The sequence below is a fragment of the Anopheles arabiensis genome, chromosome 3, assembly GCF_016920715.1.
Source record: "Anopheles arabiensis isolate DONGOLA chromosome 3, AaraD3, whole genome shotgun sequence".
Taxonomy (NCBI): Eukaryota; Metazoa; Arthropoda; class Insecta; order Diptera; family Culicidae; genus Anopheles; species Anopheles arabiensis.
In genome coordinates, this window is record NC_053518.1 from 79,678,744 (window position 1) to 79,700,269 (window position 21,526).

General features: G+C 41.5%; 1 protein-coding gene and 1 long non-coding RNA gene across 2 annotated transcripts; both read right to left on the reverse strand.

Moving 5' to 3' along the window:
* Positions 1-466: 466 nt before the first annotated feature.
* On the reverse strand, positions 467-5,041 carry LOC120903132. Its single transcript, XR_005739546.1, has 2 exons — positions 4,769-5,041; positions 467-4,685 (listed from the first exon to the last, which is right to left on the reverse strand). It is a non-coding gene; the product is annotated as an uncharacterized LOC120903132 (long non-coding RNA).
* A 6,608-nt stretch (positions 5,042-11,649) lies between these two features.
* On the reverse strand, positions 11,650-13,856 carry LOC120903586. The gene is made up of 4 exons (XM_040313106.1): positions 13,723-13,856; positions 13,553-13,655; positions 13,252-13,465; positions 11,650-13,170 (listed from the first exon to the last, which is right to left on the reverse strand). The coding sequence occupies exons 1-4, from the start codon at positions 13,738-13,740 to the stop codon at positions 12,246-12,248; spliced, it is 1,260 nt and encodes a 419-aa protein (XP_040169040.1). The 5' UTR covers positions 13,741-13,856; the 3' UTR covers positions 11,650-12,245.
* Positions 13,857-21,526: the final 7,670 nt, after the last annotated feature.

Here is a 21,526-nt window from a genome sequence, read left to right on the forward strand (position 1 = left end):
ATAGCTTATATTGGTTATATTGGGGCGGTTTGGTGGTACAGCCGTCAACTCGTACGATTCAATAACATGCAATAACATGCTCGTCATGGGTTCAAACCTAGAATGGACCGTCTTCCCGTAGCAAGGATTACTATTTTCAGATTAAGATTCCGATTTAAAGATTAGATTCAGTGATCGCTGCCAACATCTTTTGCATTCGTGCGAAATAATACAGATCCCTAATCTTATCAAACTACCAGAATGTAATGTCTAACAAATACTTACTTTGATAGTGGTGCCAACTAATGAAAATAGCAACTAAAGTGAAACGAACAAGTGGAACTATAAAAACGCACATAAAAAGTGAACAAAACCGTAAAACCATGCTGAAAATCATAAACAAGTCTACGGGTAGACAGAGCAAAATTGTAGTTCGGTAGCGACCAGACAATTCAAATAATCATACATAAATAAATAAAAGCAAGTGTTTGGGACATTCAGTATACATTTTTATATTTTTATTTCATATAATTACATTAGAATACTATTGGAATTGGAATTTATTATAGAGACCATTTACAGGATTCCTTAAATCTTTATCTTCAAACATCTATTGTTTCTCTTTTACGTTCCTTTCATATGATCTTCTTCGTATATTGCTTTGAGACGTGTGTGAGTTTGAGTATGATGTTAATGGGGTTTCTAATGAAGCGGCGATTGTAGATTCTATAAATTCAACAATGCGGCGTTAAAATGATAGTATGTTTCTTAAATGTAAAGAGGGAAGCAATTAAAGCCTAAGAGGATTCGAGCTACAGTATAGTCGTAACATAGAATCAATTGTTTTAACTCGAATCTAAGGCTGGCCGAATACCAAACGCAATAGAGCTTCAATGCATTGGTGGATTCAAGCACGGCTAAATGGAGATACTTCCAAGGGGAGTATTAATAGGGAAGAAGTGCAAAGAATTCGCACATGCTTCCAAGGCAACCTCCTACTGGAACTGTCGCCTATGTCACACGAGCAGACCATGGAACTTTTCTAGAAGAAGTCTCTACGTTGCATTAGTTCTCACGTCTAACTTAAAGGGGGTTTTTAATGTGAGATAGGTGTCCATCGTTTCAACCGAAACGTGAATGACGAAATAGAACCAACAAACATTTTTCTGCTTCGAATCAATGCTTCAACCATGCAAATTTCGTCAAGCGAGGATCACTCGTGTTCTGGTGTATCTCACCGTTTTGCAAAACTCGCCGAAGGCTCTGCCCAATTTGGTAACCAGCTTTTTGGTTATCAGCTGTTCAGTCGGTTGACCGATCAGCACTAAACTACGAAAATCGTACCCAGGAATTACTGCAAGTAACTTTGATTCGGTACAATGTGGATGTTAGTATATAGACAGTAAACGAAGTTACACGTCTTGATTTATGAGCTGGGTGTGTTCCCCTACCCAAGGTAAGGCCAGCAAGTGCGCGGGAGATAATCATACATCCAGGGTTTAGCAAAGCCAGCATCGTCAACGACATAGCCTTGATCAAGCTGAGCTCCAATATCACGATGACCAGGTACGTGCAACCCGTCTGTCTGTGGACAATGAACAGCGCGCTGAAATTGATTGTGGAATAGTGAAGAATGTGCGGCAACACGAATGACACTCTTCGTACTCCAGCAAGATATGAAATGAACGAGTGAATTTGAGACCAGTTCAGCATGCTTCCAGCGCCACATTATGACTACAAAAGCTTAGAATAAAGAAGTGGTGGCTGCTGAAGCGTTGATATAGAAAGCACTGCATACCAGAGGAGCGAAAACACATTCAGGGGCTGTTTCGTGAGAACGTACCAATAAAGACAATCTGCAAGACGTTTGTGGACAACGCCATTCGTAGCGAGGCTACGGGTAAGTCAACCGGTCGTCCGCGAAAAACAACGGCTAACGTTGACGCGCAGGGCGGACTCTTTCAAAACTTGCACTTAAATCAAGCAGGAGCTTGGATTGCAAGTTTCGTCGAAGACGGTGTCTCGCCGTTTACACGACGCTGGGTTCCGTGCCCGGAGACCACGGAAGGTTCGGAAGCTGCTGCCGCACCACGTTGAAGCGCGCATTCGGTTTGCCGAAGAACATCTGGCTGCATCCATCATTTGGTGGATGAAAATCATTTTTTCGGATGAGTCCAGAATCAATCAGGATGGTTCGGACGGCATTAAATACGTCTGGCGCCTTCCCAATCAGGCGTATCATCCGAAAAACACGATAAAAACCCTTAAGCACGGAGGCGGCCACGTAATGGTGTGGGGTTGCTTCTCCTGGCACGGCACGGGTCCTTTGTTCCGCATCAACGGGACACTGAACTCGGAAGGGCACAGAAAAAATACTTAGTCGTAAGAGGTTTCCATACGCTCGAAAAACATTGGAAAGCGAAGAGCATTACATCTTTCAGCATGATAACGACTCAAAACACACATCGCGAACAGTTAAGTGTTATTTGGCAATCCAGGATGTGCGCGTTAGTCGCTACGTGAAACAATGGGTCGAGGTAAACATTGTACCGAGTATCAGAGCGCGATTATCCAGAGCGTTCTACCGTGGCCTGCGTTGAGTCCTGACCTAAAGCCGATAGAAAATCTGTGGTCGATTCTTAAGCAGTTACTATTTTTATGCACACAGGTGTACGTGCAACCCTTCTGTCTGTGGACAATGAACAGCGTGCTGAAATTGATTGTGGAATAGTAAAAAATGTGAGGCAACTCGAACGACATTCTTCGTACTCCAGCAGGATACGAAATGAACGAGTGAATTTGAGACCAGTTCAGCATGCTTCCAGGGCCAACTGAAGCGTTGATATAGAATTGTGTAGGTAGGAGAGGTAATAGATATTAAACTGATTTAATAATTTCTGGTTGAAGAACTATTTTCGAAAAGATCTTCATTCATCCGCAGTACAATACAACCAACAATGCTAACGATTTTGATACATAGGATGTGCCAGCGCTGTGAATTCAAGCACCCCATTTGCTTGCCGATTATCGATACAATTCGCAGTTATGATATGTCAAGCCAATCAATTGGCGTTATTTTTACGATTTGCTAGATTTATCGATATAATCCATCTATTTTTCTGATGGATAAAATCCGCGTGGCAATTTTGTAGTGATTGTAAAATTATTATCTTGGTATCTCTAATCAAGAAATGGTCCATTGAGGTATATAATACAGAATGTAAAATATATCCGAAATTTAAGAAGTTGTTAAAACAATGCCATATTTTGCATTGATTTAAAGTATAAATGGTAATAACTTTAGTTTTAATATACCGAATAGACGATATTTACATTGTTCACTCCACTTTCCCAAATATAAATGAACCAAAATAATGAATAAAGCAAAAAAAAAAAACTAAAAGAATACATCATCAATTCGGTAGGAAGCAATACTTCCCACAAACCCGCTCTTTGTCAAATTAAACAAAAAACTGCAAACTCACACAACATCTCTCTAAACACTGTCTAAATCAACTGTTAACTATCGTTTCTTCTTTCGCAATAATCGAAAATTCTAGCAGTTGAATTTCTTTACAATTCAAAAAAAAAGGAACTGCAGAAGAGCGGCAAAGGGTCTAACTAAAACCGGTTCGAAAGTTGAGGGATAGATGGAATTTACTGCGTTGCTGCTTGCAACGAACATTGGACGATTATTGAGTTATTGAGAGCTAATCGCAAGCAAACTTCCAAGCAGGGCTGCTGAGAAATTGAATTGTTAAATACCGGTATTATGTTTTAGATGACACTTTCACTCTAGCTGCTGAAGACGCGCAGACGTTAGCGGATATCAGCGCCAGCTCAGTCGTTTTCGGTCGGCAGATACGGTTGGGACTCCGATCCATTCTCGCCTGTCAATCCGTGTTGGACAATGAGCTCAGCAAACTTGTCGACTCAAGGATTGTCCCACTTTCACTGTCACATTTCACTTCATATATTTTTCTAACGCCGTTTTTTGTTTGTGCCGGCTATCCATTTAATTCAGGTTTATGGGCCGTCCATCCTAGTTTCCAGGTGTTGGTGGATTGTCCTTTTCTTTGTGCTGCGTGTATTCGCTCGATTTCTTAATTCCGGAATGAAATTTTTACGCAAACACCATTTTTAGACGATTTGTACTTGGTAATCATTTCTTCAATCACATCAGTTCAGCACTTTCGTAAGATGATGCTTGCGCTGTATCTCGATCACACAACGCCACAATGCCACACGTTGGCATTTACATGTCGCTTTAGTTTTATCCCACATTTTGATACACCTAACCTTGATCGGAGGTGCGCTGACCATGTGCTCGGCTCGCTTTGGATGGTTTTTGATGCCATCGCTGGAAAGGTGGTTTTTGATGCCATCACAGGAAATGTGGTTTCTGAATAACACTTGCACTTGAACCGGTATTGCTTTGGTTGCCGGTATGTTTACTGTATATGTATTTGGTGACACTTAATGCTTTTTGCATTTGAACACTTTCAGTTTTTAATTGGCTTGCTTTTTCACTGTTATAATCGGCTTGCTGATGCTGATCTTCGGGAGATTTCTCTTGTCGATGGAGAAGCCATCAGTCTAGATGGTTCGAACGAATGTGACATGCCGAGAGCGTTGCGGGCTTATTTATACCAGAACATCGTTTCCGTCTTGTGCCTGTGGCTGTGTGCATACCTGTGTGGGGCAGGCTAAAATTTTTAAGGTTAAAATTAAGGCTTCGTTCGTATGGGTTTTTTTTTTATCGACGGTAACAAAATCAGGATGATTCTACCTGGTTAGCTTGGGTACAGTTCTACCTGTTTAGATGTCTAGAAGTCACTGATGCCTTTTCTTTCGTTGTATATATTTTCATAACTTAGATAGTTTTAAACATAAAATATAAAATAACTATTGCCAACTATTGACACACAGAAGGACTGTATTACGGTGATAGAATGCAAACATATTAAACTGCAACAATGAAATTAAGGTTTAATACGGTTTTTCATTCAAGCTTGTTTTATTTTAATGTGTATAGAATTTATTCCACCGTGCGTTTTTGGCACGAAAAAAAAAAACATCAAACAAACAAATAATATTCTGTCATCGGATGACAGCATAAACCGTAGGTCGAGCTACGTAGACATTAACATAATCAGGTAGCGCAAACAGTTCAAGTTCCCACCGACAGAGGGTAGCACGTCGTAATTGGAATAACCACGATCAGGGCTGTTGACCCAGCACGCGAGAGCCTAATCTTGAGCCATCACGAAACAGAAAGATGCTGGCCATGGTCATTAGCATTTGAAAGCGGAAATAAAGCGACCAAATTTTAAGCAGCCAGATCGTGGTTACATTCCACACTCGGTAATCTTCACCTCGATAATCCGCATTTTTGACAACCATGAGATGAAACAGTTTTCAGTCAAAAGTAAGGAAATATTACTCAAAAGACCTTTCTATCTTTCTAGTCCTTTTAATTAATAGCTTTCTTTGTACTAAATGAAAATGTGTGTAATGTAATAATAACCCGAGACCAAAAAACAGCACTCGATCAAGGGTGGATTATCATGCGTAAACTAGTGATGGGCCTGCAGCCGCATTTAAATTGATTCCAATCCAGCTGCTTTCGTATTCGAATCCGGGTCAACTTCGGAGACAGCTGGGGGAACTAGTTTGGTTTGGCTTGAATAATGTTTAATCTTTAGTTTTTGGATAAATTTAATCATTCTGAGTTAATTATTAATGACAAATAACTTAAAACTACTTTCATTTCTTTATCTGCACTATACAGTGCCACTGTACACTGTACATCGACGTTGCTCTAAGCTTTAAGTTTCCTGTAATATTTTGAATACTTTCCTATTTGTCTCTTAACTCAGCTCAATATTTATTGTTAACTTCCAGAAATTATTTGGATTCAATTAATTTATTTGAGCTGTTCAACAATGTATTGAACGTTGTTTTAAATTGTTTGAATTATTTGTTGGTAAAATGTTAGGATTATGGCAACTAATTAAGGGAACGAGTAGAATAATATACTGGAAACTGTTAGTAATTCGTTACACGAATCCAAACATATAAGGAAAGCAAACAACAAATAACAAAATTTACCAAAACATAAATCTGGAAACAACCTCTGCAAGGAACCCTGTTAGGTTGCTAGGGTTGCTTTAGAATTTACTTTTGTAGTGCAAGTATTTTGCTCTACAAATAAAGGTTTGACAGTAAAACGGATTCTATAGGAGCCATATGGATTCGCTCGGATTATTTCCGCATTCAAATGAAGCCAATTGGATCTCTATTCGTGCGGAGCAGTCGAATTCTAAGCCAGATTTTTTTCGCAGTCGGAGTGGATTCATGAATCCAATCCACAACTCCCATCACTACTGTATTCCAATTACGGCGTGCTGCCCTCTGTCGGTGGGAAATTAAGCGGTTTGCGCTATCTTCTAATGTTCGGGTGTACGTAGCTCGGTCTACAGTTTGCGCTGTCACCCGATGACAGCACATTATTTGTTTGCCTTTTTTTTTAGCGCTAACCGTGCAACCAGGCATAGCGAGACAATTTCACACCGTGAACATAGCTCAATTATTTCACACTTAAATTTATGCACAAAACTCTCATCCTGTATGAAACGATGATTTTCGAATAAATGTAAAATTTTTCAGGCACCTACACTTGACGTGAAATATTGTATTATATTGTATTTGTGTGTGTGTACTTATCATCCAAAATTTTATTCACTCGATAATGTATGATTGTTTGTACACAATTATTGAAATGCAATAGAATACTAGAATACTTTTTGTTTATTATTTTAAACACTTAATGGCTCTAAAATAAATAAACATAAAAGTTAATTAACTTATCATAAAATATCCTTGATTATTCCACTTACTATCATTCCACGATGGCTGAACCTAACCAAAGTGGATTTTGATCTTAAATTTCCTGTATCGAAAACTAAACTGATCGCTGTAAACTTTTCAATTCCACACCAATCACTTCATTTGCAAAATCTTCCTCCATTATGGCTCCTGACGTGAAACACCAATCTGCACACACACAAAAAAGGAAGTTAAGCCGACAAAAGGCAAAACATTCCGCATGTGTGTTTATTCCCAGGCGAATCCTTAAGCATTAACTTCCTACTCCCGCTTTACGAGAAAAAAAGCTTACACATTGCTGCTACGGTGCTTTCACTTTCGTACCATTTCTTTGGCAGGGAAAACCTTGATCGAGGTAAATGGGGGAGGACACAAGAAAAGTGGACAAAACAAAACATGCTTTAAGAACAAAAATACACACACACACACACAAAACAAAAAACCGGCAACCATTTGCGAACCATTTCCTGTCACTGGCTTGCAAAAAGTCGCTCTCTTGAACACTCCCGGCAGCACTTTTGGGCTTTCGATTGGCTAATGGGAATTTTCAGATAGGAGAAAAGCTAAACAGAAATGAAGCAGCAGTACAAAGCGGCGATAAAAACGGCAGCAGCCTTGCTATGGACATCATCGTCACCATCATCATGATGGTGTTTAAGGTTCGTCAGGGTGTGTGTGTATCTAAAAGGACAGGGGTCTTTCAGGGTGTCCCCATGCTTGGGCCGAGCGGAGATACCGCCCGGCAGGGACCGAAAGTTTTAACTACTTTTGAGCACACTGGTCAAACTTTGGCCGGGCAATTTGTAACTGACTTTGCAATTGTGTGACACCGACGCCGCTGGAACGGTGTTGGAAGCAAGCAGCCGATGAAAGACCCCAGTCATTGTCGGTTTATTATGTAGCGCCAACTAAGCTCCTCGGTCGGTAGTTGGAAATGAGTTTCGATTTGTGTTTAATCAAACCAAAGCGACTAACATGGTTGAAGCTCATTGGTAAATAAAAAAGGCATAGAATTGTGATTTTTTTCGTTGTAACAAAATAATATTCCATGTGAATTGTTAAAATTTATGTTTTAGAATCACTTACTAACGTTTTACACAAACCATTTAAACGTTTCCTTCAAGTTTTATTCCATTTATTCTATATCTTATTAGATTTAAGTGGTATTAACTTGTTTTCAGCTATATTTGTTGTACTTATTCAGTTCATTCACTAAATTCACAGTTCACTTATTTTATTCTAAACTATTGCCTTTTTTCTTTAAATTGTTAATCAGCTTGTAATTTTTCAAGAAATTAATTATTTAATCTATTTACTCATATTTATTCTATACATTTTTATTTAATAAAATTTATATAAAATCTCAACGTATAAATGTAGTGAACAGATTGCAGGCAATCATTACCCAGATGAAGAGATAATTCAATTTATTGAACAAAATTGTAACAAATTGTAACAAATAAACAAAATAATATCTGTTGTTAGCAAACGCTGTTGTGAATATCAGTCACTTCAACATATCGATCAATAATCAAAACTCCACAATTTAGGGCACAACAGAGATGGCAATTAAATGTTGCACACAAAAAAATAAAGTCACTCTCTTATAATAATCAAATAATTATCTGCTGGCTGTTAAGCTATTAAAATCGAGGAGAAAATACAATTTAAATTTAATTAATAATTTTGATGTAAAGGGTTGAAACAATACAAACAAAATTGAAATAAAATTCATTGTTAATTTGAATAAACTGATGATTTTCGTAAGAACAATATCAAAAACCTGTTCATAGTAATCTATTTTTCTTTTCTTTTAGACTTCTGGTGTTACAGAGTTTTCCATGTGTTTTTTGTTTTAATATTATCGTTTGCCAAAACCGTTTGAATCAATCCCAGTTTTTTTTATATCACGATTTTGCTGACTTCTTAATCAAAAGAAATATTTGTTAGTAATAAGACTTTACATTTCTACGAATTAAAATGCCAATATCGTGATCCTGGTTTCCTGGAACTGCCCGTACAATATCAATATGAAACATAATCGGCCGTATCGGGGAGCTCGTTCGTCGAAGAACGTTCGTTGCTCATGAGTGACCAGGGTTGTACCACTAGATTGAGCAGAACAAAACCTAGACGGTTTTCTAATTTTTGATCATAGAGGGCTATGAAATGAGTCAAAATGAGCGTCGCGGCGAACGTTCCCAGGAACAAACGAGTTTGCTGGTACGGCTGATTACTAAGAATATTATTAATCCTTCTTTTTATTATTTATAAACCACTACAAAAGACGACTAGTTACTATCGACGCTTTGCATAATTGAAAATTATAATCTTAGTCATTGAAATAGAATAAAACAATTATTCCGTTTTCCGTGCCCATGAACCGATTGATTCGACATTTAGGTTTGATTTAAATGTTATTTTGCATCAGTTAAATAAATTAAAAACCAAAAACCCTCCCGAGACATGTTTCAGAATCGATAATTAAAAACCATGACCCATGAATGCGTTCCCGGCCAGCTTTCCATAGCCCCGTTCCAATTTGCGTATCAATCACTAATGCAACTGATTGTAGGCCGTGAATGTTCTCATCGGGCCCGAATGCAGCACCGAGTGCGGTTACTGCAGCTCCATCTGCTCCGGCACCGTTCGAATCGTTGAATAATTTACGCGACCGATATGATGTAATCGAGCAGCCGGCAAAATTTTCGGCAAATGGTGTGGTGTCTAGTGGCACGAGCAAACCGAAAAACCACTCCATTGCACCATTGCGAAATTGTCATCGGTGGCGTCGTTGTTGCTGCCGCCGCCGGACATGAAAAATCCATTTCCCAGCTCTGCTGAACATTTTCACTGTGTCGAAGAGTGGAGATGGAGGGCATGGAGGGGTAGGTAAAGTGGAGGGAAGGGTCGGTGGTGGCAGAGAAAATATCGATAGGAACTCGTTCGCGTGGCCCCGTGTCGTTTGATTAAAACGACACTGACCAAGGATTAGGTTTCAGCGCTGGAGCGAGAGCACAAAATGGCGTGTCGGTGGCAAAAGGGCACCGACATCTGTCATTCGGCAAGACACCCGAACGTGGCGAGTAAGTGAGCACTTGGCAGCAATAGCTTAAATGGATTTGGCTCACCTTTCGAAGTGAAATTGATTCCAGGCGAGTATTATGGCCGGATTTACGTTCTAGAGCCTTCTCCAAGGACGCCTTGTCTTCGCCATCAGCAGGCGAGATGGTAAAGTAATATTCGTTTCAAAAATCAAATCAACGGCAGCAACTTAAGACTGTCAAAAAATCGTTATGATGCGCTATGGGCTGTTTCCAGACACAGATATTGGATAGTAAATCAAAGTAATTGCAAGTTCTTCAAAGTGCTCAAATCTCAAATCACATTGAAGTGGTTGATGGTATTTGTTCCTTTCCAATTTCTAATGCACCTGTGCGACGAAAGGATGGTGATCGGCATTACTCATTTCATTCACACCCACCACACTATCAAAGAAAGGCCCACCCCATTCGCCGCTCCCAGCAATTACGTATTCGTGTACCAGTTTGCGGATGGCTTAAACCGCCGCCCCGTCCAAACATGGCCATTTGTTTACTGTGGCCTTACTTTGGGGTTAGTTTGCACGGGCGTTTCGCTCTCGAGCGTGCACTCTCTGCCCGACCCGCATTGTGCCCTTGAAGATGGACCGCATTGCATCACAAGGGTGTCCGTCCGGCGTCTCGATCGTGGTCGATTTCGGTTCGCAATCGACAGCAGCCTTCATTATTCATAAGTGCGAGCTGGCGGTAGAGCGGTGGTGCGGATTTGACAAGGGGGTTAAGTACGGCTTGCAGCTGGCTACTGGGAGCTGTTCGAACTGTCAGCAGCAAATCTGACCGCGATCCGGCTGAAACCTTGTGACCGCAAACACCTGCACTCCGGCTTGGTTGATGCTTAGGGCGAGAGCGTTGACGGTCGTCCGTTGACAGGACGCGGATAGGCGCTAGCATAGTGCACCAGAATTTAAATATAACAGTCAGTTGTCCAGTTTCCCAACTAGGGTCCCAATCTCCATGATTGGTCAAATCTATAGAAGACCTGGTGTAAAACTAAAATAGGCGCCTTACACGATTTAATTTAGAAAAGGTAAATATCAGTCTTTGTCAATAGAAATATCAATCAATGAGGTTATAGTTCACAAAATATTATGCTTGTAAGATTTTTTTTTGTTTTCTATTGAAATGAGTTATTTTATCAAATTGTCAAGTGTCATTTTAATTTGCGTTTAACTTTTTTTGCCAAAGCATGTGCTTCACCATACATACCCAACAGGAGCATTTACACTGCATGATTCCTGTAGGATTTTATGTTTTTGTTAAATTTCCCTTTCTTGGAGGAATCGAACAGGATTCATCGAGTCTTTTTCGTGCAGAGTTTGCCATCTGCTAATTGCTGGATGGCACGAAAAGTTGCTAGTATAATTTTGAAAGTACAACAAAATGTTTTTTTTTATTTAAGCTTAATTTTGGATAATTACGCTTTGAAGAATATACATCCCGCCAAGAATTAGCGCCAAGATTTTGGGTGTTCGAAAAATTAGACTTTCTTCTATCAATAGACGATGTTGTGGAGCTCTTTGCACTCTCACAGCTTTGGTTATCGATGAAGAACGAAAGCAAATTTTATGCGACGTTAATTTGTGAAAAATTGTTGTTTTTTGTGTGTATAATATGACTACATCACCAATTGCATCGATAGGAAAGGTTACTTGCCGGCAAAACCAGGAGAAAGAAACAAAGATTTTGCTGATTTTAGAGTGCTTTTACTCAATTCTCTTAATTTTGTGCAGTTTCAGGGAAGTCTCAATCGCAACTCACAAAGATTCGTGTTGTATGAAACATCCTAATCATACATGAGCTAATGTACTCGAGCTTAGCCGTTGATGTTAGTATTTTTGGGATGAAATAATCTGGACTGGATCCTGCTGTTATTTTGGGAAGAGGCTTTGCATGAATTGTTGCCATAATTTCAGCCATCAAAAGAAAAACTCCTTATAAATGATAGCTAAAACCGTAAACTCCACATATACACATACAATATTCTATAATGCTGGAAGAAACAGTAAGAGATATGATTGTTTGTGTTGCTGCTGTAATCATCATTTATTACCTTCCCGGTCATCCGCTTCACGGTTCCCATTCATCTTTGTGTTCGCAATCACTCGACCAACGAATTAAACATTCCGCCTCGTTTCGCACATAATCATCACGCATGAAACGATTAACATCTCCACCATCCCAGCCCTCTCTTTAGCACTGTCTAATTGCCTTTTCGAGCAGCAACAGACTAAAAAAAAAAAAAAGGAAACACAACAGACAACCACGCTTCGGCGCTTATCAGCCCCGACAGTTGTGACATCCACCCTTCGTCGGCTGACCTCGGTACGCGTCCGACCGGGCCGGCGGTGCGATCGGTTGATTAATGTTGTACTGTCCCTCGGCGTACGGGATTAGGATCGGCACGTAGACAAGCTGCGGGGTGCGCTTTTGCGTCTTGAGCAGCTGGACCACGCTGCGGCACGAGTTTTCGTTCGCGTTGCTGTAGGCCGTCGGATTGTTAGCCATGCCGGCCAGCAGCATGTTCAGCGTGATGACCTGCGAATTGACTGCTTCGATCTGGGCCAAAAGCTGCGTAATGTTTAGGCTGTACTGGGAGGAGGCGGCAAGCTGGCCGGCCGTGGTCTGGTAGCCTGCTCCACCCTGGTCTTCGCCCGCGTAACCACCGGTGTGGATGGGATAGACGTGCCCGTTGAACTGGTCCAGATTGATGTTGGCCGGATTAATGTCCGGGAGCGATCCCTGGTTCCAGCCTTGGGGAGGTTGCTGCTGGTGCTGCTGCTGTCCGCCGGCATTCTGGTAGCCACCTTGATCGAGACGCTCCTGTCCCTGCTGGTGGTTGCTATTGCCCTGCACATAGATACCGGGGTACAGGGGTTGCTGCTCCCCGAGCCCGTTTTCGCCGACGTGGCGATCGGTAGCCTCCGATCCTGATCCACGAAGATCGACGTACGTGCGGGGTGTGGTTGGAATCGTGTACTGCGTTGGTTGAGGCAATGCAGGCGCCGCCGGTTGAGCCGTCACGTGAGTCGTCGTAGGAGCGGTCGGTGACCCGGGAGCAACCTTCTGCACGGGGGCCTGATTGCTGGCGGCAGGTTCGAGAATTTCGTTCAGCCGAAAGCAAGACTCGGGCATGTAGAGATTGTTCCACTCCACCACCTGCTCGTCGTAGTCCTTACCCTTGACAGCACCGTCCAGCTTGTTCCTGAGAGTGAGATAAAGATAGTGTACCGTCAGTTGGGTTTTGAGGTCTTTTGAGTACAAAAGATGGCTCAACCAAACGTACAAACTGTCGGCAAGTTTGGCGGTGAAGATCTTGGTGGGTCGGTTCGGGAAGATGATCCGGTAGCCCATACGATCGGCGACATAGTACACGAGGTGCTTGCGGTTGGAGGGATCGACGTAGCCGTAGCAACCGTACGTTACATCATCCGGACCCTTTACCTTGTGCTGGAACTGATTGTTCACTGTCTGCACATGGTAACCGTAATCGAATTCCCCTGGAAGGATGAGGAAAGGAACTCACTCAAGCATCCAAAAAACAAACTAACTCAGAAGTGCTTTTAGCTCCACACACTAGAACCAACCTCGCTTCATATCCTGCCGATGGTACACCTCGGCATTCGGTTGATTCACGTGCACCTCCATCGTGTTTGCCGCCACCATCCGCACGATGATGGCCAGCACTATCTGGAAAAGGAGAGTGTTATTCTCACCTTAAGCGCAAAATATTGACCCAAAACCGAACCAAACCTACCGCCCCTAGAGCACCCATAATCGAACGTGAAAGTGAAGCAGAATAGCAACACCCAAAACCCTTAGCTCCTGTCTCTGTCTTAATGCACGAACTGCTCTTAACAGACTGATCAAGCAGCCCTGATGGCTCAGGATTTGTTCGCCGCCAGCTTCACCGGCCGTTTGTTTTCATTTGGCGATTGATTACGCACGGGGTCCGCTATCGCACAGCTTGGCTTTCTCTCTCTCTCTTTCTCTCTCTGTGGCTTGGTACACAACGGGAAGTACAGCGACCGGGGAATCTGTGACCCAGATAGTTCTACAGCCTTCGTTTGCGGAGGGTTTTAAATTGATTGGAGGTTTGTTTTAATTACTTTAAGCGTAGACATTGTCCAAGAATTCATATTTTTTTCGCGGAAATGTGATAAGCATGTTTAGCTGGTTCGGATTTTCTCAACACAATCAACAACTAGGCAAGACTGTTTAGTGGACGTTTAGATGATTAAGAAATTTGTTCATTTCTTTTATTTCAATATCTTCAACAAAATTGCATCACTTTATTTGTTGAACTTTGCTCGCCAAATTTGTTTGACTTCCAAAGGCGTCCATTCTTCCATGGTGGTCGGGCTCGTTTCTTCTGCTCGATTCTTAAGTACGCTTGTAGGTCTCTATATCAAAATACATAAACAAACCATTAAACTTCCTCTTATCACTTTCATTAATATTACAATCATTTACTTACCGTTGCGTTATGGGCACAACTGGGTGGAATAAATACGGCTGCAGCATGCCGCTAGGTGCAGCACACTGTCAGCAGCACCGCACAGCGATAGAACATCAGCAACAACGCTCCGAAAACGGTCACCACGAAATCCATCTTAAGACTGCTGATTAGACAACGATCGACAGAGCATTTTAATGCTTTCGGACGCTGCTACCTCAGCAGACGAAAACGAAAAAACCAAATCCACTCGTACCTGGAACATTCCAGTGTCTGATCGATTGGGCGATTCTTCCTTTTTTTTTGCTTGCTGTGAAGGGCGTGAGCGATGGAATTTTTTACCGTAGAAACAAAAACCCGTAATAATAGAAAATGATGGGGTTTTTTGGTGTGCGTGGCTCTGTTTGGGTAGAATTCTTCGATTGCTTCTACTATTGCTACCCCTTTTACTGTCTAAAAAACCTACCATATTTTAATAAAATCAAGAAACCAGCCCCAGCTTCTTCAAATGAAACAATTACCCGTCGGTTTGTACCGTTCCATCAAATCGACAACTCCTTCCAGTGCTCTACAACTTCAACAGTCACGCCGGAACCGGTCGCCGGAAATCCTTCCCAGCCCCATTTTAATCAAAACGCACCCACTTTTGGGGACCCCCGTCTTCCTTCCTCCTTGCCGCTCACCACGCAAAGTCAAAGACCCGTAACGGACCATGTTCCAGCCAGCGGCTGTGTGCGAATCCGCGCTCATGCGAACAGCGGGCGCGGGGGCCCATTTGTCCCGTGGCCCGGGTCCCCTTTTATTATGCGCGAAATTAATTCCCCTATCACGATTGCAAAGCGGGACCGAATTACGATTGTGTCTGTGTGTGTGTGTGTGTGCTTGTTTCCCGTTTCCAGTGTGGCGATAAATTGCACGAAACCCTCCCTTCCACAGTCCGCCTTCTTTTTGGCACGCGCTTGTGATCTTCCATCAAACCCGCAAGGGCCCGCGTTTGCCCGACCCGGTTCAATGCAATTTCAATCAAATTAAGTTCATTTATGCGTTATTATTACCTGCCATTATCGCACTTTTTAACCCGCAAACCGAGGCCCAGACCTAGGCTGACAGTGAGTGTCCGCTCTGTGTGTCTCTCCTACTGTCCTACTATTGCCGGATCGTGGCGGTGAAAAACGCATCAAACATCAATTGTGCTGAAAAGTGCTGGTTATCCGTAGCGGTACCGTAATGGATTGCTATTGGATTGGTTGCACGGTTGCCATCGCTCGCATTATCCCTTCCACTGCACAGTGCGGGAGCGCTGTTAATGCAAAGCAAATCCACAGCCCCAGCCCAAAACCCGGCAAAAGCTTCTCGTGAGTGCGGATGGGATTGGTTATTTTTACAGGATTTAAATAAGCACGGCCCCCGGGGAGGGCGAGGGACTTGTGTAACCACATTGGCAGCGCGCTTGGTTTTGGTACGGCAAAGGTAGTAATAATTAATATAAAATTTGAATAAATTAATTGAAAATAAATAAACTCACCGAGAGGGGCTGTTTGGGAGGAGGGCAACAGTGTAACCCTTTATTGGGGCCGTGTTGTTTGTTGGGCCTGCGGAAACAAAACTCACTAAATCTACTTTGCCAATTATTGCTGCAGTTATTAATCGTTTCTGGTGCTGTTAAGTGGATTATGCGTGCAATTGGCTTTTTGTGCTTCAACTAAATCCGACTGGAATTGAAAATATCGTTATGATTGGTAAGCATGCTTAGCTTTTAGTATTGAAAAAGCTCTAATAAAAAACAGAGCAACAGAGTAACGCAATTGCAGCTGCACTGCTTATTGTGCACAGAGCCTTGGTCCGTTTTCGAAGCTTCCCAGGACCAGGCATATATTTTAAGCATGGTCAGTTGTTTAATTCTCGGTACTCAGCACTTTCCCGCTTGTGGCCCATTGTTTCCATCTTTCCATCCAACCGCAGCCTGTCGGAAAATGTAACATTTTGCACTGAAGAAAGCTTGGCAAAGATTACATCATAACACGCTCGCCTTGTATCGCCTCCTCGCTCGGCTTCTTCAGCTCCTCCGGGCACGGGGCAATCTTCCGTTGAGATGTTGTTAAGTAATCATGCAATATAATTACGGAACGTGTGCAGGGCTTCTTTTGAAGTCCGGCCCGGGTGTCCTACTTCAATCCACTGCTCTTCTCTTCCTCCGCAAGTCACCCCGCAGTGCAGTGCAGGTTGATTCTCGCGACTCATCTTGGCTGTGGAGCGACCAGCAGCATCAGCACGTTCTGTTCGCCAAGCACACGTTGCGTTACAAAATTACAGTCCTGAAGACTTTTGCCAAGACCACGACCGTGCGCATATCGCGCTTGAGAAGATGCTTTGGTGGTGCTTGCCCCAGTCCGGCCAGCAAAATGGTCGTGTTGCGCGTTTCGGGTTGCTGGCGGTCTTCGTCACCGTCAGCGTTAATGCCAGGCGGCATTTAGCGCTAATGTATAGCGTACGGCTTCCGATCCAATCGAAACCGTTCGGTTCGGTGAAGAAGCTTTGCCTGCAGGCCGTCAGCACAACCAAACCAAACCAGTCATAAGCGTGTGCCCACGGCACAAGCGGCATCGTTCTCGTGCCGGTGGAGTTTAGTTTACCACTGACAGATAAGTTATCGCGTGAGTGTGGTACATGACAATCCAATGATTGTAGTATTCTTTGTCGCTTCATCTGAGGTTTTGAGGAGGACATTTGTGGGAAAAAAAAACATCATTAACATACCTTTTTTAATTACATTGTATTTATTTAATGTAAGCAGATGTATCTTCTGGTTTGATTTTTAAATTAATTATTAATTGAATTAAATTAATTTATTCATTTTACGCTTCTTTCTTATGTTTCATTAATTCTTCTAATACTCAATTTTCTTCTAATACTAATACTTTCTGATCGTTGTTCGCCACTTTGTAAGAAGATTTTTCACACTATTTTAACCTAAGTAGCATGTTTTTAAACATTTTTGAAACTTGATAAAAAATGGTTAAAATCATTATTTGAAATTAAAAATATCTTTGTCTACTATTTATTTACAAAGTTTTGTAGCATTTCTCGAGTCCGAGGGCCATAAAACATTAGTACAGAAAGACCTCAGACCTTAAGTAATAGGGTAGTGTAATACAAAACTTGAGCAACACAAAGATGAAAAAATATCTTGCATCCAAAGGACATCACCAAAGACAGAACGTAGAGAAAAGAAACGTAGAGAAAGAAATTGAAGAAACCCCCCAAACCCGAAAACATGGGCATAAGTACACATTTAAGGATCAAGACTTGGGCAAATGTGCTTCAACTATCTCTGAACATATGGACAACAAATGTGGTGGAACTTCCTTGCCGTAAATAAAGCTCGCCGAACGCTCAACAGATCCGTTCTGAATCGGACGTAAGATCGTACATTTATTTTTCTTCAACTCTTGTATGAGAAATCAGTGTTATCCCTGATAAAAAATACGACCTGTTTGACTCGTTTGTTCGAGATTGTGCCGTGTATCGAAAATTGTTTAGTATCACCAAGCTGAAACTTGGGATGTCCTTTGCGCAAAAGCATAAGCAAATAGTATAAAAATAAGGCCGATCGAGTGATCCTTTGTAAAGCATGAACTATTTTGCCTAATACCGCTTTAGCGCATTTCCCGTCGGGTGATCCTTTTCAGTATTGCTGAAAACGCATTTTATTGCGAGGTTTATTGGACCCCGTGTGTCCATATTAGTGTTGGAAATTTCGCTAAAAAAAGGAACGGAACGGAACTAGTTCATTTTTCAAAAAGAACGGAACGTGAACCTGGGGGGGGGGGGGTTATCATATCGGACACCAAATCTAGATGGGTTCAACCTATTCCCAGTAAGCTGTACCAGCTGTGCTAATATAAAGCATGCATTTATTATCTACCATTTTTTTAACTTTTTATATGCGACGACCATTTTCGGTCAAAGCCTTCCTGTACCACTAATAGGCTTGGCTATCAGTAACTTATTAAATGCCCATAGCTGGATAATCATCCCGGCGTATGGGGGCTGATGTTATTGAGTGCTACGAGTTGACGATTGTATCACGAGATTGACTAATTATTTGAATCGTTAACAAGATCACAGCACTCAAACGGTTGTCGAATGGAACAGAATGCTTCAAATCGAATGGCCAAATATTGGAATCATGCCGAGTGCCAAGATCATGTGGACATCGTGGCATTAAAAATGAATACATTTTATTTTCGTTGTTCATACTCGCATATCATAATACATCTTTTCCAACCCGTTCTGCCATATGAGTACTAATTTAAATTTTATAATAGTTATTTGTCTAGTTTAGACTAGCTAAATTATAACAAAAAGTAGAATAGATGTTACAAATTGCACCATAATACCAAATGCAACACCCTTTTTGGTTTCGCTTATCACGATTTTTATATACGATACGCGACGAAGTGCGATGAATATTCCTGTGAGCATGGGAGAGTGCTCAGGCAACACATACTGTATGCGAGAAAGAGTGAACAGTTATCTTGCATGCAGCAAGCAACAGCCGGACAAAGCCAGTTTTTTCAAAGAACGGAACGCACGAACGATAGCACCTTGCTAACAATATTGAAGCGGCAAAGACCGGAACGGAACGGAGTGAACCGAAAGAACGAAACGGAACGGAATGAACGGAAAGAACGGAATGAACGGAAAGAACGAAATGAACGGAACGGAACGGAATGAACGGAATGAACGGAACGGAATGAACGGAACGGAATGAACGGAAAGAACGGAATGAACGGAACGGAACGGAACGGAACGAACGGAAAGAACGGAATGAACGGAACGGAACGATTTTGTATAAAGGATCGGAACGGAACGGCCTACATAAAGAACGGAACTTTTTTTACTAGGTTCGGACCGGAACGGCCAACACTAGTCCATATTGCTGACGCCTATCCTTGAACGCGTGTATCGGGCCATTCCCAAAAATATTTTTGTTTAGGCCGGCGATCATCACACAATAAGTTATCCTTGGGTTTTCTCTCATTTTTTCAGGATGGTCTTCAACGTTTTCTTTTGCTGTACATTTGTCGAATATTCCATTCACATTGTGCGTTCACCTAAAGAGAACATGAATATTCAAGGATATTTGAAGGTTGAGAACTGAATTAAAGTTTAATTTTCATGAAAAGTTTATTTCACGATCGTTTATAAAGCAAAACAGCATGATTTACAAGAAAAGTAGTTAAATTACTAGAGTATAAATCTTTGTTGTGATACTCTTCTCTAACAAGCTAAATTTTTAGCACATTTTTCTTAGTTTGGTTTCTTTTTTCTATTAAAACATTTAAATACAAGCGAAATCTACAATTTACCAGTAGTTTGGATTTTCATGTCTTCTTTTATGTTTACTATCAACAAGACCACCAATGGCGATAAATTGTCTGATTGATTGATTTTTCAAACGCTCCATTCGTGCAACTGTTCCTCGTTCTGTCCCATATCAGTTTTTTATTTTGTTTTGCGATTTAAAACCTCAAACGTACAAAAAAATAACAATCATTCCAACGCACCACCAGCAGCTAGGCGATAGATAAATTTACACAAAACCCACAGAAATGTAAACACAAATCTACCACAGTACTCCCACTAGACCGATACCGAAAGCCCCCGCTGTGGCGTTGCGTGTTTGGAGTTTGCACCCTTTTGCACTATTTGTACATAAATCCAGTAGTTTCCCACGAAAAATTACAACCAAACAGCAGTGACGGGGGAAATGGGGAGAACCGCAGCAGCAATGTTCAATGCAACAACAACAAAAAAATCTTTGAAACATTTCTTACTAATTTGCATGCCAGCGACAGGATGCAGCCTGTGTGTTTGCAATATGCATTGGCGCTGTTCGCATAGATTGTCATGTGTATGTGTGTTGTTATTTTTTGTTTCGGTCCTTATTTTAATACCACGCATATGTTTTCATTTCACAACATACCCAGACCAGACGATGGTTTTTTTTGCTGCACACGCCCGTGCTTTTTTGCGCCTGGAATGTCCATCAGTACACGTAAAGCATTTAGGTACAATACAGAACATTTTACCCAGAAAGAGACATCCTCACAGCGGTTGTCGGGAATGTAGAAAAAAAATTGTCAACCTTGTCTGCGCTTGGATTTTTTAAACCCTTTTTTATCTACCCAAATATATTCATAAACAACGTCCTGTCGGAGTACCCTTGAAAATGCCTGCGAATATCCCGAAATAACCGATTCCGCTTGCTGGGCGAATCAATTGAAAATGCACTAAAACTGAGTGTGTCTGATAGTTTATGTAGTTGTTGGAAAATTAAAATTCATCCCACACCCACACAAACCTTGCGTACTGCCTCAATTTAAAACGACACACGTGGCTTTGGCTGGTAAATAACACTCGGCTACGGTTGAGCCGGACAAAAAAAACTGTATGAATTTGATACCAGAAAATGGGTTTTTGCTTCGCCGAAGCGACCATTTGCAACATTTTAATTACATGCAGAACGTGATGACAGCGATTTCATCAGCGATCATGTACGGTGTTCGTGATGATGATGATGATGATGATGATGATGATGTGGAGGAGACCGGTGATGAGGATGGATTCGTTTTGTGGTGAGTGTGCGTGATTACTAGGCAGATAAAGTAAAGCTGTCGAGGCAACATTTTGAATGCTTTTCACACCAACAATTGCAGTGCAGTGAAAGCGTTGTACTGTACCGAGTTCATTCAATTGTAAATACCATTAGTTTAAAGTTAATGATTCATAATGCTTTGATTTGATTAAGCTCAATTGAAGCGTTTGATTAAGAGGTTTTGAATCTGCCTAACAACAGACAATCACATGCTTCAGAACCATCAAACCATCACAAAACTAATTTGTTGGAAAGCACAAATGTAATCGGTTCGATTTTAAGCTGATTTTAAAATGTAAACCTTATAAAAACTAACGAACATTTTTAACAAAAAAAGCATAAAAAATACAAGAAAACGATAAAAAGTTGAGGGGCTTTAACAACATCATTGCAAGCAGTTGTTAGTGTGGCGAAGAGAAAAGGGGAACAAAGCATATGTACTAC